General features: G+C 41.1%; 1 protein-coding gene across 1 annotated transcript in view; it reads left to right on the top strand.

The window, feature by feature from the left end:
- Positions 1-25,666, top strand: part of THEMIS2 (thymocyte selection associated family member 2) — a 263,194-nt gene that overhangs the window by 233,310 nt on the left and 4,218 nt on the right. Inside the window, exons 5-6 of the mRNA XM_069225106.1 lie at positions 12,556-12,727; positions 18,478-18,593. Coding sequence (XP_069081207.1) covers positions 12,556-12,727; positions 18,478-18,575 — 270 coding nt within the window. The 3' untranslated portion in view covers positions 18,576-18,593. The remainder of the gene's footprint in view (positions 1-12,555; positions 12,728-18,477; positions 18,594-25,666) is intronic.

Genomic DNA, 25,666 nt, shown 5'->3' on the forward strand with positions numbered 1-25,666 from the left:
TAATTTTTTAATCTATAAAGAAGTCAGTGCAGTAGAGTTGTGACCAACTCTCATTGGCCGCAGTGTACGAAATAAATGCCAGCAAATGAGCACAAATCTTCTGCAGAGTCAGAAAATCAAAGATGCTTTATCAATCAATCAATTAATCAGGATTTATAAAGTGCGGCTTATCACCCGATAGCATTTCCAGGCACTTGCAGGTCCCAGAGGCTTATTCGAACAGCCAGGTCATGAGGGCCATTCGGAACTCCAGAACTGAGGTGATTGTCTGAAGGTAATCATGGTCGCTGGCTGTGAAAGCAGTTAAAGCCAGCAAAGAGCGTCTTCTGCAACTTTATCATGCACCTGTGAAGCCATGAGCCACCATCAACTGCTAATGAAAGAGTGAACTGCCATTCCCTCTTTCATATGTTCTGTTGATCACTTTAGCTTATCCTTATTTCCTCCTGCCTTAATAGGCATCTCACTTCCTAATCTTTCCTCACTTCCAAGCCACTCCGTACTCAGCCCATTTCCACCACTCACTCCCCTTCTGTAACGTAGCCAGTGTGTCATCGGCCCTAGCGCAAGGAAGGAAATGGAGCCCATGTCTGTGGTTTGAATTATAAAACACAGCAATACCCAGGACACAGTGGGCCTCTCAGGCCTCTGGACCCCGGTGCCAATGCACCAACGGAAGCTACATCCCTGCTACCCATCACACTTTCACTCACTCTGTATCCCTCAATTCTTATGTCTCTCATTCCCTATGCTCGTCATTCACTCCCTATGTCACTCTGATCTCTCTTGCCAGCCCTCGCTCACTCCATCTGTACATTACACCCAAAGCCATACCCATTTAGTCCACCTTTTAGCCTCTCCCTCTCGTACACCCTAATACTCTTTCCGTAGCTCACTAACCCTTTGCCTCCATCTCCCTGTACATGTTTAAACGTTCCCTCTTAAGATAACATTACAGGCCTTTACGTCTCATTGAGCCTCCTCAGGTGTTTAAAGCCCCTCCTCTAAAGCTGTCTCATGACAATAACACATATCGATTCTAATGCTACAGTTCACCCAGTCTAGTTGTATTTCATTTCTACCTTTAACAATGAAACAAGGGGGCATATTTCAGAGCGCCTCCTTGCTCCACATTAGTTTTTACACTAATGCGGCCCAAAGAGGCCAAAATCGCTGCACCAGATTTATAACCCCTTGCACCACATTACGCCTGTGCGGAATGTGGAAAGTTCTTAGTCTCAGGGTTGGTTCTGCTCATCATCACTTTGTGTCAACCGGACTAAAATAAGGGTCTGCCTCTTTAAAAGGATATTCATTATTACCATAACTACTAAATAATTCTGAAACTCCTTTAAAAACTGGAGAAAAAAAACGAAGTAAAGCAAAAAAAATCCGGAAAATGTAACATATGCTTAACACTTAGAGACTTTTAAATTGAAATGCATAGGAAAAGTAATAAAATCCTGTAACAAAATGAAAGTGTGTTTAAAGAATATATTGCAGCCTTGCACACCAGAAATAGCTTTTCTTTTTCACCTTTTCTGAATGCAAAAGTAAAAGGAAATGTTCAGCAATGGAGACAAAAACTCTGCCCAGATACACAAAACATGAAGAGGAGGAATGCTTGCCATAAGTCTGACAACTGGCAATTGCTCAAGGTGGCATTCCAATCCATCGTTCTTTTGCCCTACATGCCACCACATTTTGGACCCAGCCGTATGCAAATCAGTTATGACCCTTCTGCATAAGTAACAGTCCGACCCGAACTGCCAGACTAGGTCCACTCTGAACCGCAACACAAGCAACCCAAGTCCGGGTTCACTCAGATTGGGGTTTTTCAGTCAGGTGTAGCCTGGTTCCAGTGGCACAGTGAGCAGTGGCACAGGGGTATCTGCTGAGAAAGGCCCCAGTTTCTACTTTAGTCTTCTCAACTTCATTTAAAACGTGCTGAAGAATCTCTGCAAATGTAGACTTTCATTTCAGTAGAGTCTTTTGTTTCACTTGCCTGCACTGAAATAGTAGCGCTGCAGCGCCAAGAAATCCTAGCTATTATCTCAAACTAAATAGTGGATTTCGCGCCTTAGGTCAATGGATCAACACAACATATATTTGAGGGGATGTCAATGATGAATATCATAATAAACACCGACAACCAAGTAATCAATAATCTAATCACTACACAATAACCATACCAGTTTATTAAGAAGGATTATAAATGTATTTCCCTATATTAACAATGCTAAGGCCACAAAAATAACTCTTAAACATAAATGATAAGCATATAGAATCAATAATGGCTGATTAAAACGTCATATATCTGAGTTTAATCAAGACAAGTAATCAAATTATCTCAAGTATTTTAACACAAATTGATAACATCAATATTTGCAACAATGAAATGACATACATCTGAGCAAAGATCAAAGAATGTCAATATGAATCATGAGCATATAAAGGCATATTCCCTCACTAACCACAAATTAGCATTAACATGTTGGGCTTCATGTGAAAAGAATTTAGAAACACAAATTTAGAAAACCATACTAACTCGGATTATAGTAAAAATATTATCATTATGCAGCGCTGAATTTATAAGTTGCAGCTGGTACCTGTAAAACAAAAGACACATATAACAATACAATTTCATACATTACCCATAGAACAACAACATGCAGTCTACTTCAGAAAGGGGACACCATCAGGAAAGTCTCATAGGGTCTGGTCTACATCGACAGTTAAACCCACATCCCTAATCTGACTCTTCCCCAAGAAGAACCTCCACTAAGAACTCCCTCAATTCGCGCGAAGGAACCCAGAAGAACAAGGAGAAGAACCAACAAACCCCCAAGAACAGGTGACAGAACATTATATAAATTTTTGCAAGGCTCACGATTGGTCAGTACATGGGGTGTTGCACATTCAGCCAATAAAACTACTAGATAACTAAAAGTTAATTGACGACATCATTAACTAAACTCAATTGTAACAGTTTCTTCTTCTCTTCCATCTTGTCTGTGGCTCCATTGTTCCATCACATCAAAACTTTACTTCTCAGGAAGAAACGTCTCGCAAAGTAACATCTGCTTCCATCCTCGAGGAAGAAACCACACATTAGTGACAATTTTAAACAATAGAACAGTCAACCTCGAAGAATGACCTAAAAATCCGACCTTGAAAGACATAATGCAAAAACCTCGCTAGGGGTAGCTGTCTACACGTCTATAAACTATTAATCATATTCTTTTAAGGTAAGCATTGAGCAATGGAAAATAACTTCGAATTTTCTAGAATTAGTCTAAGTAGAAAACAAAATGAATTATGGTGACCATTTACAAAAGTCACCTGTTTTTCACATATTAGTTCATCAATAATCAGTACATTATTAATTAGTAAAATCATGGATAAAATTTCCACTCCTGCAGTAGTCACTGCTGATATATTTATTTTCTCTGTAGAGTTATTTCGCCTGCTTTTCTGTTTCAGTGTCAGATGCCCAGTGTCAAATTCAGGACATTCACTTTCCGTTCCTGTTGATCATTTAAGTGCTAGTAGCAAATTTTGCATTTCAAAGTCTTGTGTGCTGAAAGCAATTCCTAGCATTTTGCTGTTTTTCTCCGTCAGTTGTGCTCCGACAATCTGTACTTCAAAGCAATCACTGGGTGTATCTGGATTTACTCTTTCAGTCACTAGCATGCATTTAGCAGGGACATGTTCTCTTCTAAGGTCCATTCACGTGTTGGTCGTCCTTTTTCTGTAGTATTTTTGTGATCGACCTGAATTCCCACATTTTGGAAGTTCTTTGCAGTTCTGCTCTTTCATGTTTTTTTCAGCTTCCTAATTTACAACAAAGTTCACCCTTAAAGTTAGTGATCAAACTTTATGCAGATGATCATGCACAGACCTATGATTATAATCTCTCATAAGACATTGAATGGCAGCCTACTTACATGACACAAAGCTTGGCTGAGTGACATTATATATTTTTTGGGGTCAGGCTAGCTTCTGAAATACAATGTATAGAGCATAAAAGAAATGTTACATGTCAAGAAAAAATATTACTGGTGGCTTTCAATATCTCTTCAAATCTACCCTTGAACTGGACTTGAGTGCTCTAAAGTAAACTTCTTTTTGTAGTTTTCTAATTTCCAGGCTATTATTTGTGAATCTGCATAAATGCATGAAAAGTAAGAATTAATTATTTAGACAAATGTATTGCTTTTCCAGCGAAGCCAACCCACAGAATTAGTAAGGTTAGAGTTAGGTCTAATTAGTTTACACTTCAAAGCTTGAACTACAACGATATAACCATACCTGATGTGGCACATGTTTGCTAGAAAATGTAATTATAGTATCTGATACACCTTCCATCAACGCAGAAGAACTGAAACTATTAAAATAAAAGTCTCTAGAGAAAAGAAACCTCAAAACCCTTTAAAAAATATTTGAGTTTTAATGCGGACTATAAAATGTAAAAGCAGAAGGGTTGAAACTGATTGTAAGTTCCGTTCTGAACAATATAAGAATATTTCAATATTTTATTTAATTTTTTAGTGCTGTTGAAGTGGGACAGTTCTACCTAAGTTGAGCTGTCTGCCAATCAGATTGGTGAAAAACACGTGGAAAGGAGTGAAGCTTGAAGATCGCATCTTCCCCTCTACGTAAGGTAGCCCTATTGGCCTTAAATTGTGTATATGATATTATACACGACAACCTATTTTTAAGAAAAATATATAATGATATTAGGTGAAGCATTGTACTTTTTTTTTGCAGTGAAGGGGCATTTTTTTATTATTTTTTATTTTTATTATAGAATGTACAGTTTTTTAGGAAATTGGAAACATTGAACTTAATTTAATCCAGTGCTCTAAGTGAGCCAGAGTCTGTCTGGACCGAGCCCTGGCAAATAAAAAACACATTGACATTGATCCAAGCCCCAGGAGGCCACTTTTTCTGTCATTCACTAAGAAAAAACATCATCCTTCCTGCCTGCCACATGCTAGTGCTGCAACGCAACGCCACCAAAACGTCCTTGTTTACCATTGGCGTTCCAGGACCTAGAGCATTATTTAATTGGAACTGAATAATTATTGTACTGCCACTTTTTTAAAATTAGCTTGTCAATTGTTTATTGCTTATGGCTGCGGAGAACGATGCTATATTTACTGGTAAATGAAACTTCCTGTTGATTTTGATTATGCTTTATCCAGTAAAGCATTCATGAATCTGTCAAACCCAGGATGATATTTTACATGTATTATTTTCATAGGACATGCCTCTTGTAAAGGCTTCTTATGGGCGCTCTTCTAGCTGCACCTGTTTTTGGGGCCTGCTATCATTTTCCATTCCACTTAAATCACTGGTTTATTCTATAATTTTTTTAAGTACTTCTTTTATGTGCTAGAACATTTATAAATATATATTTGATTGGCCTGAGAAAATTCACAGTGCATTTGTACCTTGGCTATACGGGCTCACCAGAGTCGAACTTAGTGAGCCAGCCTAAAACTGTGCTAACTTTAGTGCCATAACCTTAAACTGCAGTGTTTATTTTGTGTTTGGTACTGACTTGTTAACAGTGAATAGTTAAAATGAATTCTCTAGAAAAGTGAATGAAAAACAATCAGAGCAAAGACAGTGATATAAAATCCCTTACAGATGGACGAATGAATATACTGATTAGTCAGTAGTTCTTTGCAGATAAAACGAACAAAAGACATGCATGTGACACTTAAATCAATTGACCTCAAACATATAGTTTATGGGGCACTTCTAAGAATTCCAAACATGATTATACTTTAATGAATTAGACCAAATTAATTTTAAAGCTAAACATGTCAGATACTTGGTCCTTGCCGTCAGACCTGACTCATGTATTTTGAAACAGCAATCACCATAAGAAGTATGGAAGGACAAGTCCCAAAAAATTATTACCCCTGCTCCAGACACACTGTTACCTCAGTACCATCAAACAAGTCGTAAAACAGGTCTAAAGTACTAGCTCTACCCACTGGACAACGGGGCCAGGAAAACTAACAAACATGCTAAGTATCACATTCAAATAGTCTTTTTCTTAAAGCAGAGTTATTCACCAACAGTTCCACCTGGAAATAAAAATTCAGAACCATCAGCCATTCTACTACCACCCACATTCAACCTATGAATGGACCCAGTCTTTAGAACATCTCATCATGCCTCCCCTCCTGAGGGTATTTATGGATCATTGGAAACTTTAACAGTTGCAGCACCTGATTTATCCGTATTTGAATCTTGTTCCAACAGCTTCAAATACAACCCCTAGGGCTAAGAATAACTAGGCAAGAATAAAGAAAGAGATTAAAGTCAGAAAGAACAGGTTTAGAACCTTCAGAGGTTCAGAGGAATAAAATCAGCAGGTCTCATAGCCCAAGCCGGCTCAAGAATCATCAGCCTCAATGAACTGATAATACTCTGATTCGATAAGCTTTTTTTTAACATTATGCAATGATAATGAAAGGATACAGTACAATAAACACAAATTAAGACAGTAAGAAGAGTTAAAAAATCGATATCATACACAGCCCCAAATGCATAAAAATAATGAGTTCCCCAATCTTACACAGTTAAAAAAGCCAATTAATTCCTTACATTTAAAGCATTTTTGAGAAACAGACAAACATTACTACATATCACATGGAGTGCTCAATTTCTGCAAATATATAAGATGACTTTACAGTTATCAAAACCTAATCCTCTTAAAACAGGACTTAAAAAATGCTTGGTAAAACATGAATGAAATACACACAAAAAAAGCAAAATGAAGCAGGCCTTGTGGGGAGCCTTTATCACATGGGCAAAGGAAAATAGACGCACAATCAGAATGCCCAAGGGGGAAAAAAATAATGTAATAATTCCAAATTGAAATCTAGTAAGACGGAACCTGCACCAGGACTGTTATATGAAATCCAAATGTGGCTCTACTCCATGGAAGGTTTGAATCAGTATATATTCTTAATCTGATTTTTCACTAACTCTGACGACTACTGTTGCCTTAAAGTCAAGGATTTTTTTTTTACCCACAGTCTTTCGTCTTTAAGCAGGCCCACCAGTTTGGAGAAAAATAGATGTTTTGCCCAAGGTGATGCATGTCGTTCTAATATATTCTAGCCAAGGAATGAGATGCCTTCTGGGACAGGATAAGCAATTGTCAATGATTTCTCTGTTAAGCACTGCCAGGTGATTGCTGTAGACAAAGCACCACAACATCAAAGGGGTAAGATTTATAAAACATACTTAAGCCCCAGTTCCTCATGCAATATATAAGAGGAGCTGGACGGGAGATCAAGTAATCTTCTATAGGCCTGAAGCATAAAATCCTGAAGCATAAAATCCCTATAAGCCTAGTCCATATTATAAGACTGGGATACACGTCCTCTGATTCACCTCTAAGAAATGGACAAAGGGATTCTTACCAATACTAGAAGCTATATTGGCCACAAACCCAACACTGTGCACAAAATGTTTTCTAGCCATAGTAATGCATGGGGACCAAGATCCCAACAAGTCAAGAGATTTATTTAGCACTAACCTTCAGCTTCAAATTAGACATAAATTCAATGAGGCTCTCTATTAAGATTTTGAGCCCCTGTGGCGTGCTTGTTAGCAGAACCGTATCATCTGTGTAAGTTAGCGCTGGGACAGGAGTCTTTTTATGACTGGCATACACTGGCTTATCCATCAAAGGCTCCTTCAACCCTGTTACATATAATAAAAAGAGTACTGTGGCAACCGTGCTCCCTTGGTGTACCATCCCTCCCACCTTAAACTAAACAAGTCAGTGCACTCCCCTTTTTCCATGTATCTAATAACAGCCGAAAGCTCAGGAGGCCCTAATCAACCCCCAAGACCTCTAGGTTGTCCCCAAAAGGGACCTCACCACACAATCAAATGCACAGGAAAAGCCCATAAAGGCTCTGAAAATAGATCCCTGTTTGGCAATTGTGTATTTACTGATCACAAGATATAGATTGAGACATTGTTCCAAAGTTCCCAAACCAGTTTGAAACCCATCCTGCAGTTTGGAAAGAACTCCTCTGTTCTTAATCCAGGTGATCAGCCTGTCAAGAATGATCCACCCTATGATCTGGACCTTAGAATCTAGTAGGGCAATTGGCCAATAACACCTTGGGTCATCCCACTTCCCCTCTTTAAAAAATGGCATTATGACAGATGCTTTCCAAGACTGTGGAAAACTTGTTTTTCAAGGTTGGTTAATACAATTAGTATTAAGTGGGGCCTAAAGATCTAGATTAAATTTATATAGGTCCACTGGGACCCCGTCAGGGCTAGGTGCTGTATTAGCAGAACTAACAGTGATAGCCTCAATTACTTTTGCCAGGGAAAATTCAATATTCAGTGGATACAATGGAGGGAGAAATGCACAGGTCACATTATTAGACACACTAGAAATATAAATCTTGCTAAAGTGGCTAACCAACTGATTCAGGCTATTTACATCTAGTGAAATTTAATCAAATTCCATCCCTCTAAGATCATCAGTACTATGCTAAAAATGTTTGGCATCTTTCATCTTACAGGCATCAACTGAATTAGCCCAAGCATCAGACTTAAGTTTTAGTCTCTTTTGCTTCAGAGTTAACTTATACTCATTCCTATACCTAGAAATAGCTACACGATCCCTACGGTCAGCCTAAATAGCCCAATGCCGTTGGACACAAGCTTTTCTGTAGCTACCTTCAAACCAAGAATGGACCCAGCCACCTATCATCTGGCTGGTTTCATTTGAAGGTATCTGGTAAGTCAGCCCAATTCTTCATATGCCACAGCTGTCTGTGGAGAGTCTAAATTGGGTGGTAAACAGCAATCAATTAGTGGCAGATGTGCTACATATAACCAAGACAAAATCCCAGCCTTATTTACCCCTTCAGTCAAACCCTCTGCCATTATCTTTTAGCTCTAGATCACTCTCCTCTCCCTTTAAAGAAGCCTGTATCTTATCTGAGGTTGCCACCTCAATAGTTAATGGCTTGTGGTCACTAAACCCACTATGTACAATTGCTCCTCCAATAACCCCTGGCACAAGTTGTCTAGAATTTAATATATAATTGATCACTGACTGGTGATCACCAGAGGTGTAAGTAGTTATGTTGCGAGAAGCATCTATGAGCTTCATAGCATTGCACAAACCAAACTTAAAAATATGGAAAGACAAACAATAACCCCAACAACCTTGTCCTTGAGGAGTAGGTCCCCCTCACAAACAGGCTTTTGTCATAGATGGTGAAATCACTACCTAGCTTGGCACCAACAACCCATGTCAGTATCACATTTAGTCCCCTTTTCCTCCCTGAGACCCATCAATAGAATGGTCACAGAAATAAAAAAAGCTGGGTGAAATTGGAGTTAGTTTGACTTGTAAAATTAATATTATTATATAAATTAATAATAAACAAACCAAATATGCTATCCCACACCAAATAGAACACCAGTATCAAATCAGAACCAGTATTAAGCACTTTTATACGACAGCCCAGAGCTTTGACAAGACTACAAATTCCCAAACTAACAAAGGATCTACTACCACAACCATAAGGAATACTTATTTTGCAGGAGGAACATTTAAAAGAGAGAGAAGATGTTAAGTTTAGGACTTATATAGTGTGTTTGGTTCTAATTCTAGAAAAGTTGTATTATTATACTGATATTGGAATGAAATTATCTGAGTCTCAGCACACCCATACTGTATTAGTTAATTGTCACTGAAAATTCACCATATTTTTGTTTCTGTCTTCCATCCTTTTTGTTTCTCTCTTGACATGTGTGTCTGCCTGACTGCGTTTTCTAAATATTAGTTTGCCCCTACCTCTGATGATGCTTCTCCCTTAATTATTTAAGGAGAATCGATGGGCAGGAAAAGGAGAATTCCAAACTTTAATGCTCAGTCAAACCCATCAAGGAAACCTGCACAACAAGGCTTTTCCAGTTCTCAGTCTTTGTAGATTTATTCAAATAATAGTATTGCTACAGAAAGCAAAAGCTAGCTAATCCAAAGAATTGGCATAAAGCCAAAATCATGATAATGCTCAAACCCATGTGCCTCTAAAAAATGAAACAAGGACAACACATCTGTCATTCATAGTAAGTACAGAAAAGTAAATGAGCCTCTAGCCCTCTTTAAGCAACAAGCGAAAAATTCGACCTGGAAAGTTTAGCAAAGTTAGACAAGTACGTAAAGTCTGGCTCTTTCACAAAAACGCCATATTGTATAATGTTCTGGACACCAAAAACACACAAATGCATAGCATGTTTTTTATGTAAATGGACAGCACTAAAACTTTACTTGCACAGCACCAATCACAATCTTAATTTCAAAACAACACATACTTGAACATTATTTTCATTGACATGTCAAATACATAATTTGTTGCACAGGAAAACAAAGAACTTTTTCCTGCATGTTCAAAACGATGGAAGTTAAGCTTACAAACTTGAAATGTTGCAGCCTGAATAAATACTATCTCGAAGAAACTAGAGGTAAATTATATTTGCACACAAGGACAGACAGCATGCTTTACAGCTGAATTTCAATAATTTTTGTGTGAACAAATAAAACACTTGAAAATGTGCATGTTATGCACAACTAATAAACATACATTCTTCTGCAAAGTGACAAGCACTCTTCTAAATGCGGCCTACTTAAGGTAACTAAACCTAACCTATGTTAGGTAGTATTGCTGCTAAAATAGTTTTTTAACACCTCTGTTGCCTGCATCATTATCTAAATTTTTAAAACTTTTGTAAGGTACACTCTTAACACCTAACCAACGGATATGACGCTTGTTCATTATTGAATGCCTGTGAATAGCAGAGTTGCATCTATAGCCCTGATTTAGAGCTTGGCGGATGGGTTACACTACCACAAACATAACAGATAATCCATCCGCCGTATTACAAGAGCACAGTATCCCATGGCACTTATAATAAGGTGGACAGGATATCCATCACATTTGTGGTGGAGTACCATCTGCCAAACTCAGGGCTTGCCTACCTCACAACCCTTTTTCTCCCTTCTGGCCCATTACCATCACTTTACTCTTAAATTATGTTATTAGTGTTTCCCAAAGTGTTTTCCATGTTTAATCTTGTCTGTTTCACCCACTGCATGTTTTTATCTTATGTTTATGTTTTGATACACCAAAGCCCAGTAGGTGCTTTGTGTAAAATAAAAATCCAGATGATTCTCCTAGTACGCTCCAGGAGCTTTTTAGATGAGGTATAACTAAACAAAACTGAATTCATACTCATCACTCCTGCTTCAATCAGGACCTCAGCCTTACATTGGGCAATTGCACTCCTGGCCTAAATGTAACACTGCCTATTGTTGAATAAGTCACATCTTCAGTTACGTCTACTCAAGAGAATCAACCCTGTAACCCAAATGTGCTGTGCAAGCATTCGTGTTGACTACAATACTTTGTGGAAATGGTTTTCTCGTTGTTGCACTGAAGATTAGATTAGCCCCTCCCAAAGGGGTTTTTCACACATCAGTCAGAGTGCCTCTATCCCCCCTAAAAATTCAGGGACATCACATCTATCATGGTCTCTTTCAAATGGCTCCCCACATTCTTCAACTAATTGGATTGTACCTGGTAAGTATTCTCACAATATCAGAAGTCTCTCAATCACTCTACAGACGTGTAAAAAAAAACAGGTAGCATTTTAATTAAACTTTGTTTGCATACTCCTGTGTGTATCATTAAGCAGTCTTCTGTTTGAAGAGGGGGCCTTGTGGAAACCAGCCGACCCTCTATGCCACCGCCCCCAAGGAATGCCGTCAGGAGTCGCAAAGACTGTGTGCCACCTCAATGAGGCACACAGTCAGCACACCTCCGGACGGGTTTTTGCCTCTGCACCCATATATGTAAAAAACACGAGCTCAAAGGCTAAGTGTTCCTTTATTTGCATGGGACCACTCCCTGGTGTAAGTAAGGGAACACCCAACTGGGATTGTGCTCTTCAAAATGTGCATTGGTGTGATTCATATTATAGCACATTATAGCATAAGAGTATAGCCATTTGTATAATGCTAACATGCCCCAGAAGTGCAAGAGCTGGGTGCAAACACCTGTTGTATTTCAGGGGCACTTTCAGTAATTCGGCTCACAGCAGGGATTTATTAATTGAACCCTCACAAGTGCACCTGGATCTTCTCTCAAGAATGTCAGATTTCTATTCGAAAAATGAACTATTGCAGTTGCAGCAGGATCCTCTCCAAGAGGGCAAACTCTCTGAAGTACAGCAGAATTCACTCTCTAAGAGAACATGTTGATATTTGTGAATTGATCTCACATCTGAAGCAGTCCTCTTTACAAAAGGACTGATTTGTAATCATCAATTGAACTCTCACAACTGCAGGATCCTCTAAGGGAACATGGGTGGTGTTATAGAAAGTGACTAGGGGGTGCAACTCAGACTGGACCAGTCAAGGTCCTACCTCCTGCAGTCGTGTTTAGCCTTTCAACTCTAATGATGATTCACAGTTCATATATTGTTTCCTAGCTCTCCCTTCCACACCCCTTGGATAGAACTTCTCCAACCGTGGGAGATGACCAACCTGTTCTATACCCAAGAAAACCAAAGGAAAGGCTCTCCTCAGCCAGTAATCTTAACAACTACGCTCCCAATCCTGTCAAGAAGCAAATGGCAACTGCCAGAACCGCTGAACGTAACGGTAAGTGTGTAAGTCTTTTATTACAGCAAGAGTATATATTAAAGAAGAGGGTAGGTATGCATGTGATGATTTTAGAAAGCCAGTGCATTGTTGAAAGAAGAGAAATCGCCATACAACAGATATTACTATAAGGTGCATATTTGAAAGCAGAGGGTAATCATATTACTGAGTTAATGTAATATAGGGGATTGGATAAACATGTATCATTGTATAGCCTGTGTATTAAATGTAAAAGGGAACTCAATATGCAATTGAAAGAGTAGGGTAAGAGTGCAGTTAATGTTAGTACAGTAAAAGAATAGCTTACAGTGGGTGGACATGTAACTCGTTGCATTACTGTCAATGTATAACACTGAAAGAGGTTGAGTGTGTCACTCATACATTTGCCAGATTACCAGTTCACCATCCTAGCAGTGATATATTTACTGATGCCCTGCCTCTCTTCAGGTTTCCTTATTCCCTTTTTTGTCAGATCCATGGAGTAATTGGTGCCAGTGGAGCAAACTGTGCTCAACATTAAAAAACGTTGGACATTTTTATAATTAATTGTTTTCCTCGCACTTTACCTTGATAAGCTTTTGCTTTCCCACAGCATGGGACGCACGCGGGCCATGCCCGGGCAAAGCGCGGGCCAAGGGCAGGCCCGTCCGCGCCCGATTGAGGCCGGGCTGGGCCACCCCTCTTGGCCCTGAGGTAGGAACTGATCCTGAGATTCATTCTTGCTTGGCATTGACACTGTTGTGTTGTAGATAACCTTGTAGCGTGAGAATGGGGAAGTGTAAGGCAAAAGGAAGTCCAACAGTGGGCTTAGTGCAAGCTAAAATTCCTAAGCTCCACCAAACGCCACATACCCTCTCAAATGGCGTAACCAATGAAATAGACACTCTGATCGAAGAGGTAGAATCTTTGTTGATGAAAAAGGAGAAGTATCCTCGGAAAGGGACGAAAAACGTCTCCTTTTCTCTCTTCCTGAAGGCTAGACTCCCTAATAAAGAAAATATTGCCCCGAATGGTGAGGTTTTGTTGACACCTGCGGCTCAGGCCGAAGGTTTAAATGCAAAGGTTATGGGAACCAGTCCTTTACATCTAATTGCAGAGATCGCTCCGCCAAGTAGCGTGATTGTTTATTATATTCCCTGCACAAATCTTTTCTCACCATTGTAAACTCATGATTACCCATTTGAAGACCTATCCTAAGTCCACAACTTTTAAGTCAACAATCCATTGCAGCCCTCTACCGGGAGGAAATGGTTTCTGTTATCACTGGCATAAAAGAAGAAGTGAGGGAGTTGAAACAAATAATGGTGGAAGTACTAAACACTCTTTGTCCCATTAGCTTGATGAGGGATTTTACACCTATTTACAAGGAAGAGTCCATTCCCACTACCCTCCCCCCCTCAAAACAAAGAATTGTGAGGAACGAGAGCCGCTCTAGTCCTCCTGTCTGGTCGGCCTACTGTGATAGAGGATCCCATGCTAGTCCCACTATTCCATCTGGAACCAAGGATCATTCTTGTGTTTTACCTGCTATTAATTCCCGTGCAAAATTGGCATGGGATTCTACTACTGTGCAAATTCCTTTCAGACCTCCCAATAGTGGCTATCCAATTTACATGTGCAAGGTAACTTTATTATCTCATAATATACGTGAAGACAGATCGTCACTAATTACCAAGGCCATTCATTGGATACGGCATACCAGACAATGTGGTTCTAGAGGCATGTTTAGAGGCAATCTGGCATATTAGAGTTAAAGCTCTGTTGGGCAACTCATAATATTGTATCAAAGTTTAAAACAGTATTGATCGCTGAGTCGCAGCCCAATAGTATAGCCTTTTTATAGATACATTTCTGAATGTGAAGTATCAAATTGATGACAAGCTACCCGTCTCCCCCACGAGGCTATGTTCTTAAGATTTGGTTTCACATTTAAATTTATATATACGGTATTGTATTTTTATTTCTGTATTTTTACTCCTATCTTAGATTCTGCCTATGGCATATAATATCATCTTGGACGTTTAATATTATTATCTAGAGGATTTTATTCTTGTTTTTTTATCCTTATATTTATCAAAGTGTTTGTAAATTGTGCTTTTATGGTATTTTGTACCGAAATAAAGCTGAACTTGACTTGACTACTGTTCCTAGTAAATAACAACACCGCTGGCCAGGGTATTTATCAGGTGAAGTTAGTACCTCCCGTACCAGGTTTTCACCTCAAAATGGTGAAAAGCTTGCAGAATTCAATGCTTAATACACTGACTTCCACATGTATTGGTGTTTACCCACAGAGACCCTGTCCATAGACTGAGTTCCAGAAATCATAGACTGTGACTATCCTAAGCATAGGGCCAAAACCAAAGAGCAGAGAAAACCAGCAAGTCAGAGACCAATGCCCTTGCAAGACACAGTAGCTCACACTACAGGCCCCCTAATTAGAAAATATGACCTTCCTATTAGATAATTATATGGATCTACCATAGACTGAAGCCCATCCTCCAGAAGGTAAGATCCACAATCCAAAGACTGAGACTGAGACTGACCGTTAAGACACTGAGAAGCACAAACTAAAAATTCAGACCACCCCACAATCCAAGAATGACAAACTAGAGCCTAGGATGATACTGCCAGAGAAGTAGCTCATCCTACCAAATGATGACAGTCACCTACCAATAGTGGAGACCCACAGTCATAGATTGAGACCAAACTACCAGATTCAGAGACTAACCTACCAGAGACTGCAAGCCTCACTGAGACTGCGCACCACATCAGATCACGTACCAGAGAATAACCCAAATAAATGAGGTGGACCTACCAAAGGCTGAGACCCACCAACCAGAGAGTAAGACTCATTAACCACATTCTGAAACTAATCTATTGGAGATTAAAACTGAGAGCAAGGCCCTCTCCAGAGACTGAGCCCCACGCACCAGAGTCTGGCATACAAAAGGTAGGGACCCACAAACCAGAGACTATGATCCCCTCCCGAGGTTGCAGCCATGCTACAGAACCACAAGAAACAGAAGTTTCAGAGGCTGAGAGCCACAAATCAGTCTATGTTTTCCAAATTAGAGACTGAGATTCACTCACCAGAGATTGAGCTTGCCCTACCAAAGACTAAGACCGACCTGCCAGAGACTGGGGCTGACATCACAGTGATTCAGACACACACTCCACAGATAGCAATCCACAAACCAAAGTGCAGGACTCTTCCTATGTACATTTTAGCAATGTAGACAACCTGCCATGTGAATCTTTTATCTAAGGTGGATTTCTGATTATCAGTGGAACAATTATGTTTATTGGCAAGTCCAGACACTAGATGGAGACACTAAAATAATTTGTGTATTTTATAATATTTGTCAGTTAATGGTATTTGAACCTGTTGTGCAGAGATTTATTGAATACCATTTCTTAAGACATTTCTATTTATAGCCAGGAACAAACACTGTCACTTACGTGATGGCATTGCAAGCTACACCAAAGCTCAATGGTCACAAGGTCAAAGACACATGTGTAATCTTTTCATCCTCTTAAACAAGATAACTCTATGTCTTCTGTGTGCCATATTTGTGTATATGTGTAGTAACAGTGCACTGTACATAGAGAAGGGGTGCAAATGGAGTGCATGAAGCACAACTTATGGGAGGCGATTTGTCTCTTGATACTAACACCATTCCAATTGTGGAAGAGATTCTTTCGTTAAGGGGAAAATGTTCTTAAAGATGTATTCATCTCCTCCAGGAGGAAATGGAGAAGAAAATAATTTAGACACGTCCATGCTGGATGGAATATCATATCCTCTTGGGCCTTCCGCCTAGGATCTGAAATAGTTGTGTTTTTTATGTATAGTTCAAACGTGGGTAGAGAAGGGTGGAACCCCATAAAAGGAGGAGACTGCAGACCAAAAGAACAGAGTTTACTATGAAAGAAAGGCAAAAATGTCTATCCTCACCATGGTTAAAATATGAAGGTAACAAAGCATGAACGGCATGGTTGAATGGCAGCAACAATGTAAGTAAGGATCAGGCGAGCTTATTATGAAGTCCTGCCTTTTCCAAGTTACTCGAACAAGGTGGACTATTGTCTCAATTGTAACATTGAGATCCAACAGAATCACTTACGCCATGCCACAGTTATCCAAACTTTCTCTGATATCAACTATCGCAATTGATAGTGATGTTCCAGTCCCTTTACCATGGCAAAAACAAGCTGCCAAGGTTCGAGAGTTGCTTGGAAAGTTGTTTTTCTTGAATTTTGCCTGGAGAATGAAGAAGAGTATTTTGGGCTATAATTGTTTACATCACCCAACTAGATGTTCACCTTCTTCAACAGAGGGTTGTTGTCACCTTTCTTCCATTTGTCAGAGACCAGCCTCATTTGCAAGAAAGGCTTTATCAATTCCATAACCTTGTCTGTGATGACCAGATATCTCAAATCGCTGCTGGACAGGCGCTGTCAGGAGTTACTACCAACTTCCTCCATGGTTACTGGTTTTAGCTAAGAGTTATAGGGATGTTATGGTATCAGAATATTGTGAACTAAATATCATCTGACAGAAATGTTGTGCCTTGAATTTTGTTTACAAAACTATCACCCCATTGGAGTTAATTACATAAAATCTAAACTCTGTGGGCTGATTTTTTGTAAATTATATTTACGAAACAATATTTATGTTATTCCCATACAACCAGAGTCATCCACTAATACTCTCCAATGGAGGAGAGGTGGAGGAATACATTAATACTTCAAGGGGTTCCAGTGAGATTTTATCCCCAAATAAACATGTTGTACCTTATGGAAGAAAATGCTGTTTCGTCCCAGTATTCCTTTTAGGATTGAAAAATGTCTTGATAATTGCTGGCAAGTAGAGTTCTGAGCCTCAGCTATTAAGGGAAAGTGATAGCATGCTTTGTCCTGAGGAGTTTGTTTTTTGTATGTTTTCAGTTTTACTTTATAAGATTTTAAGTCAGATTCCAAAAATATTTTCTGACATTTTCTGCTCCAAGTGTTGGGTGCAGAGTTTTTCATTTCAAGCGAATTATTAAACCATGCATTATGAGATTTGTTCAATTTTTGTTCTGTAGCCCAAACCGCCTAATTAGGGCAGTGTTAATAGAGTAATTTAAGTCATAATGACAAATGTTACTATCAACAGAATTACCAAATAGATTTAGACATAAGGACAAGTGTTGTAGAAAAGCCCCAAGGTTAATTTTCAGCTTGTCCAATTGGAGATGAAGCTGTTTTGGAGAGACTTATCTTTTAACATAAGTGATATGGAAAGGGACTATGTAATGACTATCCATCCAAGTAAAATAGTGTGCACCAAGGACAGCGCTTCTGCAAGGCCAAAGCCCTGTGCCTAGGACTGGCTACAAGGCTTAATGTTTCAATTTTTTTTTAATGATCTCCAATGCCAGAATGTCAGTCAGGTTGTCTACATTCCTGTTGAAGTCAACTGCAACAACAAACTTCTCATAACTTAGTGCAGCATGACCAGTCACAAAGTCTGTAGGGCATGTTTTATTCTGATCTTAAAGGACCATAAGCCTCTTCAAAGGTTAAAAAAAAAAAAGTTCTATGAATATGAGACATAGGCAAGGAATGATATAGACAGAACTTTTTCCTGACAATTTCCAGATGTTCTATAAAATCAGTGCCACCCCTCCCCACCTAGCGAGCTGTCTGACTCTGTTTTTGAAGTATATGAACTTGCAATAACAAAAATATGGCTTTTCTTCTAGATGCTTTTGAAGATGACGATCAACATAACTATGAAGAGGTAGATCAAGTGTTACTAAGCACCATAAAGAAAATGAGTGAAACTGTCCTTCACTATTAAACACCTATAGAGTCAAAGGTAAGGACCTATTTTGGTGTGTCTGCTCCGATAACCTTTCAAGGCTGTGAGGCTTTAAGAAGAGCAATTCAGTTGTCATAGCAGGGCTGATGCCTACAGGTTATTCCTGTGTTTTTGTAACTTAAAAGAGAAATGTACTCTAGCCACAAGCTATAGGATTATATGACATCACACAAGCATGCATGAGGGACAGGCATCAAGATGACAAAAGTCTGTCTAATGAGCATTTGAAGTCTTGACCAAATATTTTTTGTGTCAGTGGGTCTTTGGAAGCTAGCAGTATAATGTAGTTTACGTTAGAGGTTGACTAACATATAGAATCATAGAATAGTAACAGTGTATAACGGGGATTTTGTTTTTTAATCGAGGGGTTCTGAGAGGCATCAAATAGACAAGAACAAAGCTTAGCTCTTCACTGAGAAGCCCAAGTTGAAAATCATCTGTTATTTACTTTGTACATATTTATTTTTTATGGTATGTATGTTCCCTTAAATTATTTACCCCTGGTTTCAGTAGCTATCCAGAGGAAGAGGAGTAATAGGAAAGCTATACAGAACACAGCCTCCCCAATTTAATTCCCTGCCTGCATTCTCCTGTGCATGGAACAAGACAGTGTCGAGGGGATGGGGTACCCTAGCAACTGTCTCTCTTCAGGCCCTCTAGGATGGGTCCCCAGGACACTACAGAGGTTTGGGGGATCATATGCCTCCCTCTGAAACAGCATTATTTCAGCTTCATTTGATGTGGTCCTTACAGAGGCTCGGCGAGGGGGGCCACTCACCCAATCGCCATAAAAACAAATTGAACCGAGGGAATATGTGCTGTTGAGTGGGCGCACACGCCCATACCCCATAATAATGAAAGTGGCCCTGGGGATTTGGATTTCCCTGCCTTAAAGTGACTTAGGGAGGTGGGCTGCAATTCCCATAAATAATATGTGTTAGGATCACGCACCGCCAGATGCTGTCCATGCAGGGGGGCATATATTTGAAAAGGGTGACAATCTTTTTTTTCTTTTTACCAGGACTGCAAATCATTTGCGGATTCACAGTACCATAAAAAAAAAAAAGATTGGTCAGCTAGAGTTCCTCTGGGACCCTTCCTCCCGACCTAGGGGGAAAGGGTATTCCTACCCTGCCCCCATATGTTTTTTATATTGTTGGGAGCCCTGTCTGCCATGGGCCTCCCCTCAAAGCCCTCAACATTAGCAATGTTGTAGCATGCCCCAGGTGGGCACCAGGGCACCCCAGTGTTGGAAGAAAATTAAAGATAATGTAGCCGACTCAGCATGGCTTCGGAATGGGAACACACAGGGAACCAGCGGGACCCTTGGGCTCTGAACAAAAATGAAAGAGTTGGGTGTTTAAGGTAGGGCTGGGACACCCACAAAAAATAAATAAGCCGCCCATTAATTATTCACTGTTTTTGGCAAGAAGTGAACATAATGCCCTACGAGGGCTAATTTATATATATGTTTTTGCATGGTTGTGCCCCCATCTGGGAAGGGAAACTATTAGCATGTTTTTTAAGTGTTATAGGTGGGCTTCTAGGAGTGCTGGGTCACCCCATAAATACTTTAAAAAATAACCCTATGTTTCCTGGGTTCTATAGAATATGAAACGCATAACATTAAAAGAAACCTAAATATTCACTAAAAAAAACAAAGGGTAAATTGCTTTTTAAAGACAGGTATTCACAAAAACCTTAGAAATTCACTGAAAGAACAAAGGTTAAAGGAGCATTATAGTTAAGTGAAAAGATGACTTAAGACACCTTTTAAATGAACAAAATTACATTACTGAAATTTGCCAGTTACAGTTAAATCAAGTAACTATAGCTTATGTCCTAAAGTAACTATAACTTGTACCCTCACCATGCACTGCTAATTACCTAACATATTGCATAACTCATGACATGTTCTATGACATCATTGATAGCATCACTTCAACATTTGAAATTACATTGATAACAATACTGTGTATGACGGGGGCAAGTTATAGTTACTTTAGGGCACAGGCTAAGGTTACTTGTTCTAACTATAACTGTTGAATTTCAGTGGTTTTGTTCATTAACTGGCATTTTCACCTAGCTATAACTTCCCTTTAACCATTAGTTTATTCAGTGAATAAGGGGTTCTACTGCCCAAAGTGTACAGGTCACCAGAAACAGCAAGAAGCTTTTCTTTTTATTGCCTTTCAATTTAGTTCAGAGTGCAAGATGCAGTAACAAAAAACTCTGGTGTGAGAAACTGGGGCTGATTGCAGAGGCCCCCTAACTTTTTGCCCCCATTTTCCACTTTATGCTGGTGTTTTCCTGACTCTGATGGTGCCCTGGGTACTGCTAACCAGTCCCAGGGCCTGTGCTCTGTGTAAAATGGATATGCAAATTAGGCTAATTATAATTGGCTAAGTTAACCTACCTATAAGTCCCTAGTATATGGTAGGGCATGTAGGTTTAGGGACCACAGCATAGGTGGTGCACACCTAGGTGCATTGCTGAGGTGCCCAGTGTCATTTTAAAAGCAAGCCTGCCTTGCTGGCTGCTTTTAAATTAAAGTTATATGCAAATTCGACTTTGGAATTAAAGGTACTTCCAAAGTCTTAAACTACCTTATTTTTACATATAAGTCACCCCTAAGGTGTGCCCTATGTGCCCCTAGGGCTGGGTGCCATGTAACTATAAGCAGGGACTTTATAAAAATAGATTTATAAGCCCTGGTGAGGTAAAAACAGCCAAATTCGTTTTTCCCTCATTGAAGTAAATGGCCTTCATAGGCTAGAATGGGCAGACTTTATTTTAAATTTTAAAGTCTCCTTAAATGTTACATACCAAGAATTTGGTATCAAATTGATTGTTATAATAAATCCCACAACTTCCAGTTGTTGGATTTAATATAACTAGTGCAGGTAAAAAGTTTAGACTTTACCTAAAAAGTTGCCAATTTCAGCTCTGCATTGTTTTTGCTGCTGTGCTCTGATTGGCCAGCCTGCAGCAGCTTCTGCCAGGCTACTTTAATGAGGTGTGAAGTGGCCTGACTTTACACAAAGGAATGTGCTTGGGGGAGAGAATCTCCCCTCAGCAGATGGGGAAGCAGGAAGGGGAGGGCTGCCAAACTGGTCTTCAAAGGCAGAGAAGGACATCTGGAGCACCCAGCAACACCCCCACATCCTGCAACCCCAGACAGCTAGGTGCCCCCTTGATTAGATTAGGAGAGGGCAGGAGAGGGGTGTGTTTATGATTTTTAGCCACACCAGTGGGTGGGCTCAGCCAGATCTCTCCTCCAAAAATCAGATTCATCCATTTTGGATTTTTAGAGACTATTGCCTTCTGGGATGGATTTTTGCCACACTTCCCAGGAAGTGGTCATCACAGGGGGATGACCCTGTCCCTGATTGGAGGACCAGGGCCCCCCTGCTTTTCACCCAGGAGCAAGGATAAAACTGGCAGACCTGCACCCACGCCTCAGATCCCCACCAAATTTCAAGAAGAAAGAACTACAAGGAGAAGAAGGACTGCCCTGCTGGACCCCTGGCCTGCACCTGGACCCTGCACTCAGAAAGACTGCACCAGCTGCACACTTGGGCTTCACCACAAGAAGGACTTTGCCTGGCTTCCACTGGTTCAAGGAGGGACTCCCTGTTTGCTACAGGTGAAAAATTGCTAACCAGAGTCCCCTGCACCAACTCCTGAAAAAGTGACCAGCTGACCACTGCCCAGTGGCCAAAAAGGAGTTTGCGCCAGGTGCACTCTGGGAGTTGAAGTCCGCACTTCCCAAGGACCATCACAGAACTTCTGGACCCTTGGGGTGAGCTGTGGACCCCAAAAGAACCTTAAAAGAACATCTGGGTGAAGCCCCAGAAGTTTGGAAAAGATTGGAGAAATTTTAGAAAAAAGCTCCATAAAGTGACCGACTCGACGCGGAAATTCTAGCCGGCTTGCCTCAACCGCGACCCGGCCTGACTTCGTGGTTCGTCCCGGTCAAGAAAAACATCCGAAAAAGAGACTAAGTCCGAACGTAAAAAGTTGACCGTGACCTTCCAGCCATCGTATCCGAGAAGGGCTCCACGGACGTCGGATCAAGATCCAGGTTTACCCCGGTCGAAGGATTTTCATCTCGAAAAAACGACTAAGTCCGAAGGTAGAAATCACCACCGAGGAAACCGACTTCGCGTATCCGGACAAGGGCTCCAGGAGGTCGGATCCAACTGGCAGGTTCGTCCCGGTGAAGAAAAACTTCAAAATAAAGACTAAGTCAGAAGGTAACTTTTTAACCGAGGCCTCCCGCGACCTGTGGCCGAGCAGGGCTCCATCGCGGTCGGCCTGAAAGTTTGACTTTGTCCCGGTCCTGGTGCAACCAGATGACCCGATTGGCGCTTTTTGTTTCTATGCGCTAGAAAATAATAATACTTTAAAAATTCATATCTCCGGTTCCCCTGAACCGATTTTAATCGTTTTTGTGTCATTTTAAAGATAAAAATATAAGCTATTTTTATAAATTGGTTTTGGATTTTTAAACTGTTTCCTGTGTTTTATTTAATTACTGTTTTGTGATATTTGAATGCTTTACACTTTGTCTCCTAAGTTAAGCCTTGACGCTCGATGCCAAGCTACCAAGGGTAGAGCTGGGACTAATTTACTGAGACCTAACTGTACTTTTGTGGAGGTTTGTGGCTTGTTGCTAGGTGTAGGTACCTACCTGCCCTATCAATAACCCATTTTCCAACATAATTGGAAGCAGCGACGGGATCCTGTACTTGTGTTCAATATCACGTTACAGTTTTAGATAAAACAAATTAAAAATCCTTTAAATTGTCCTAGTGCAAAAATTGTTTTTAATTTTTAATTTTAATTTTTTTTTAAATTAATTTGGATTAATTTCAATTATTGAATTTTTGTAATTTTTCTAAATTCTTGTTTCCAATTTTTGCAAAAAGTTTTTGTTGACACAAAACTAGGGAACCATGGAGCTTGATCTGGCTAGCCTACCCACACTGACAGTAGTCCAGCTTAGGGGGTTGTGTATTGAGAGGGGGTTGCCTGCAACCACTAATCTCAGGAAGGAAATCCTGAATAAATCCCTGACAGCATGGGCTGAGGCCCAAGAGGTAGAGACAGAGGAAGCTCCAGAGGAGGAACCAAAAGAGGATGATGCTAACTCTAACCACTCAGGGGAGGAAAGGCATCAGACCCCAAGTGAGGAAGAGGAGGAACGGTCCTCACTGGACACAGTCACTAGGGGCCGACCCAAAGCTAGTGGTAGGAAGAGGGTCCTTTCAGGAGGAGAGAACCCATCCATCAGGGAAAGAGAGCTGGAAGCCCAGCTAGCCTACATAGCTTTGGAGGCAGAGAAGCTGGCCCTAGAGAAGAAAAAGTGGGCATACAAAGAAAACAGAGATGGAAGCAGCGATAAAGAAGCTGAGGTGTCCATGGGTGGGGGAGTTTGCCCCAGATTACCCAAGGGGGTAGTTCCTGCTTATATAGAGGGGGATGACATAGATAAGTGGCTAGGGGCCTTTGAGAGGGCACTCCAAATGAGAAGGGTTAAGCCTCAATACTGGGGTTCCCTTTTGTGGGAGTTGGTCCCCAACTCAGGGAGGGATAGGCTTCTGACCTTAAGGGGGGAGGAGGCAGATTCATACCCTAGTATGAAGAGGTGCTTAGTCAAGAAGTTTGGTCTGACCCCAGAGCAATATAGAATGAAGTTCAGGGACACCCAGAAGGTCAGTACCCAGTCTTGGGTTGACTTTGTGGACACCTCACTAAAGGCACTAGAGGGCTGGATTATTGGCAACAAAGTAAATACTTATGAGGGGTTATACAATCTGATCATGAGAGAGCACATCTTGACCAATTGTATCCAAGAAAGGTTACGCCAGCATCTAGTGGACTCTAAGCTGACCAACCCTAGAGAGCTAGGGGAGGCAGCTGATGAGTGGTTGAGAACCAGGGTGGTTGTCAAGTCCCAGGGGGCAGACTCCAAGAAGGGGGGGACAGGTCCCCAAAAACCTAAGGAGGGAGGTGGTAAGCCCACCACAGAGACTCCCTCTGTACCCCAGAACCCTAAGAAGGAGGAGAGTAAATCCCACTCCCACTCTGACATGCAGAGACAGGGAGACCCAGGGTTAAAAAAGCTCTTGGACAGTAGGGCTTGCTTTGACTGTCAGCAGACAGGTCACTTCAGAGGAGATGCAGCCTGTCCAAAGAAGGTGGTTAGCACTGGGCTGTCCAGTGTAGCCATAGAGGAGGATTCCTCAGATGATGAAGTCCTCCTAGCATTCTGCTGGGAGACAGGACCAGATGGTAAGCTGGTGATCCCTGAGGGTGGGAGTAGGCACTTCCACCACATTCAAGTGAATGGGATCCCTACCACTGGCCTGAGAGACACCTGTGCCAGTCACACTGTAGTGAGTGACCGGTTAGTGACCCCAGACATGTATGTCCCAGGAAAGACAAAGAAAGTCAGGATAGCCACAGGGGAGGTCACCTCCAAACCTGTAGCCATAGTGCCCCTAGAGAGGGAGGGTATCCTTGACTGGATTAGGGTGGTAGTCAATGCTGACCTTCCCCTAGATTGTATCCTGGGCAATGACCTCCCAGAGGTGAGTCTGGTCACAGATGGGGTGGTCGCCCAGGGCGCCCCCCCTACCCAAAGTCCTGGGGAGTCAGTCCCTACAGTTAGGAGACAGGGGTCCCCAAGAAAAGGAAAGAAGAAAAGGAAGGGTAGGCCACTCTTAAAGAGAGTTCCAAGGAGCCAAAGGCCTTCTGCCCCAGTAGGGGGGGAGCCCAGAGTTGGCACTGGTGAGGCCTCACCTGACCCCAAGGAAGTCCTGAGTAGTCAGGCAGCTGTCCAGATGCAAGGTGTTGCCCCTGCACTGACAGAAGGGAGAGTGGAAGGAGGGTGTCTGCCACAGGAGGTGGTAGCCCCCCACTCTAGACAGCAAGAGGGGTACCAGGACCCCAAAGATGCCCCTAAAGCAGCTCAGCCACCTGTCAGTGGAGAGCTTAGGGTGTGGTTCTGGGTACTGACAGCTGTCAGTAGCCTCTGCTGGGTGCTAGCCTTCCTGGCAGCACTG

This window comes from Pleurodeles waltl, chromosome 3_1, assembly GCF_031143425.1.
Source record: "Pleurodeles waltl isolate 20211129_DDA chromosome 3_1, aPleWal1.hap1.20221129, whole genome shotgun sequence".
NCBI lineage: Eukaryota > Metazoa > Chordata > Amphibia > Caudata > Salamandridae > Pleurodeles > Pleurodeles waltl.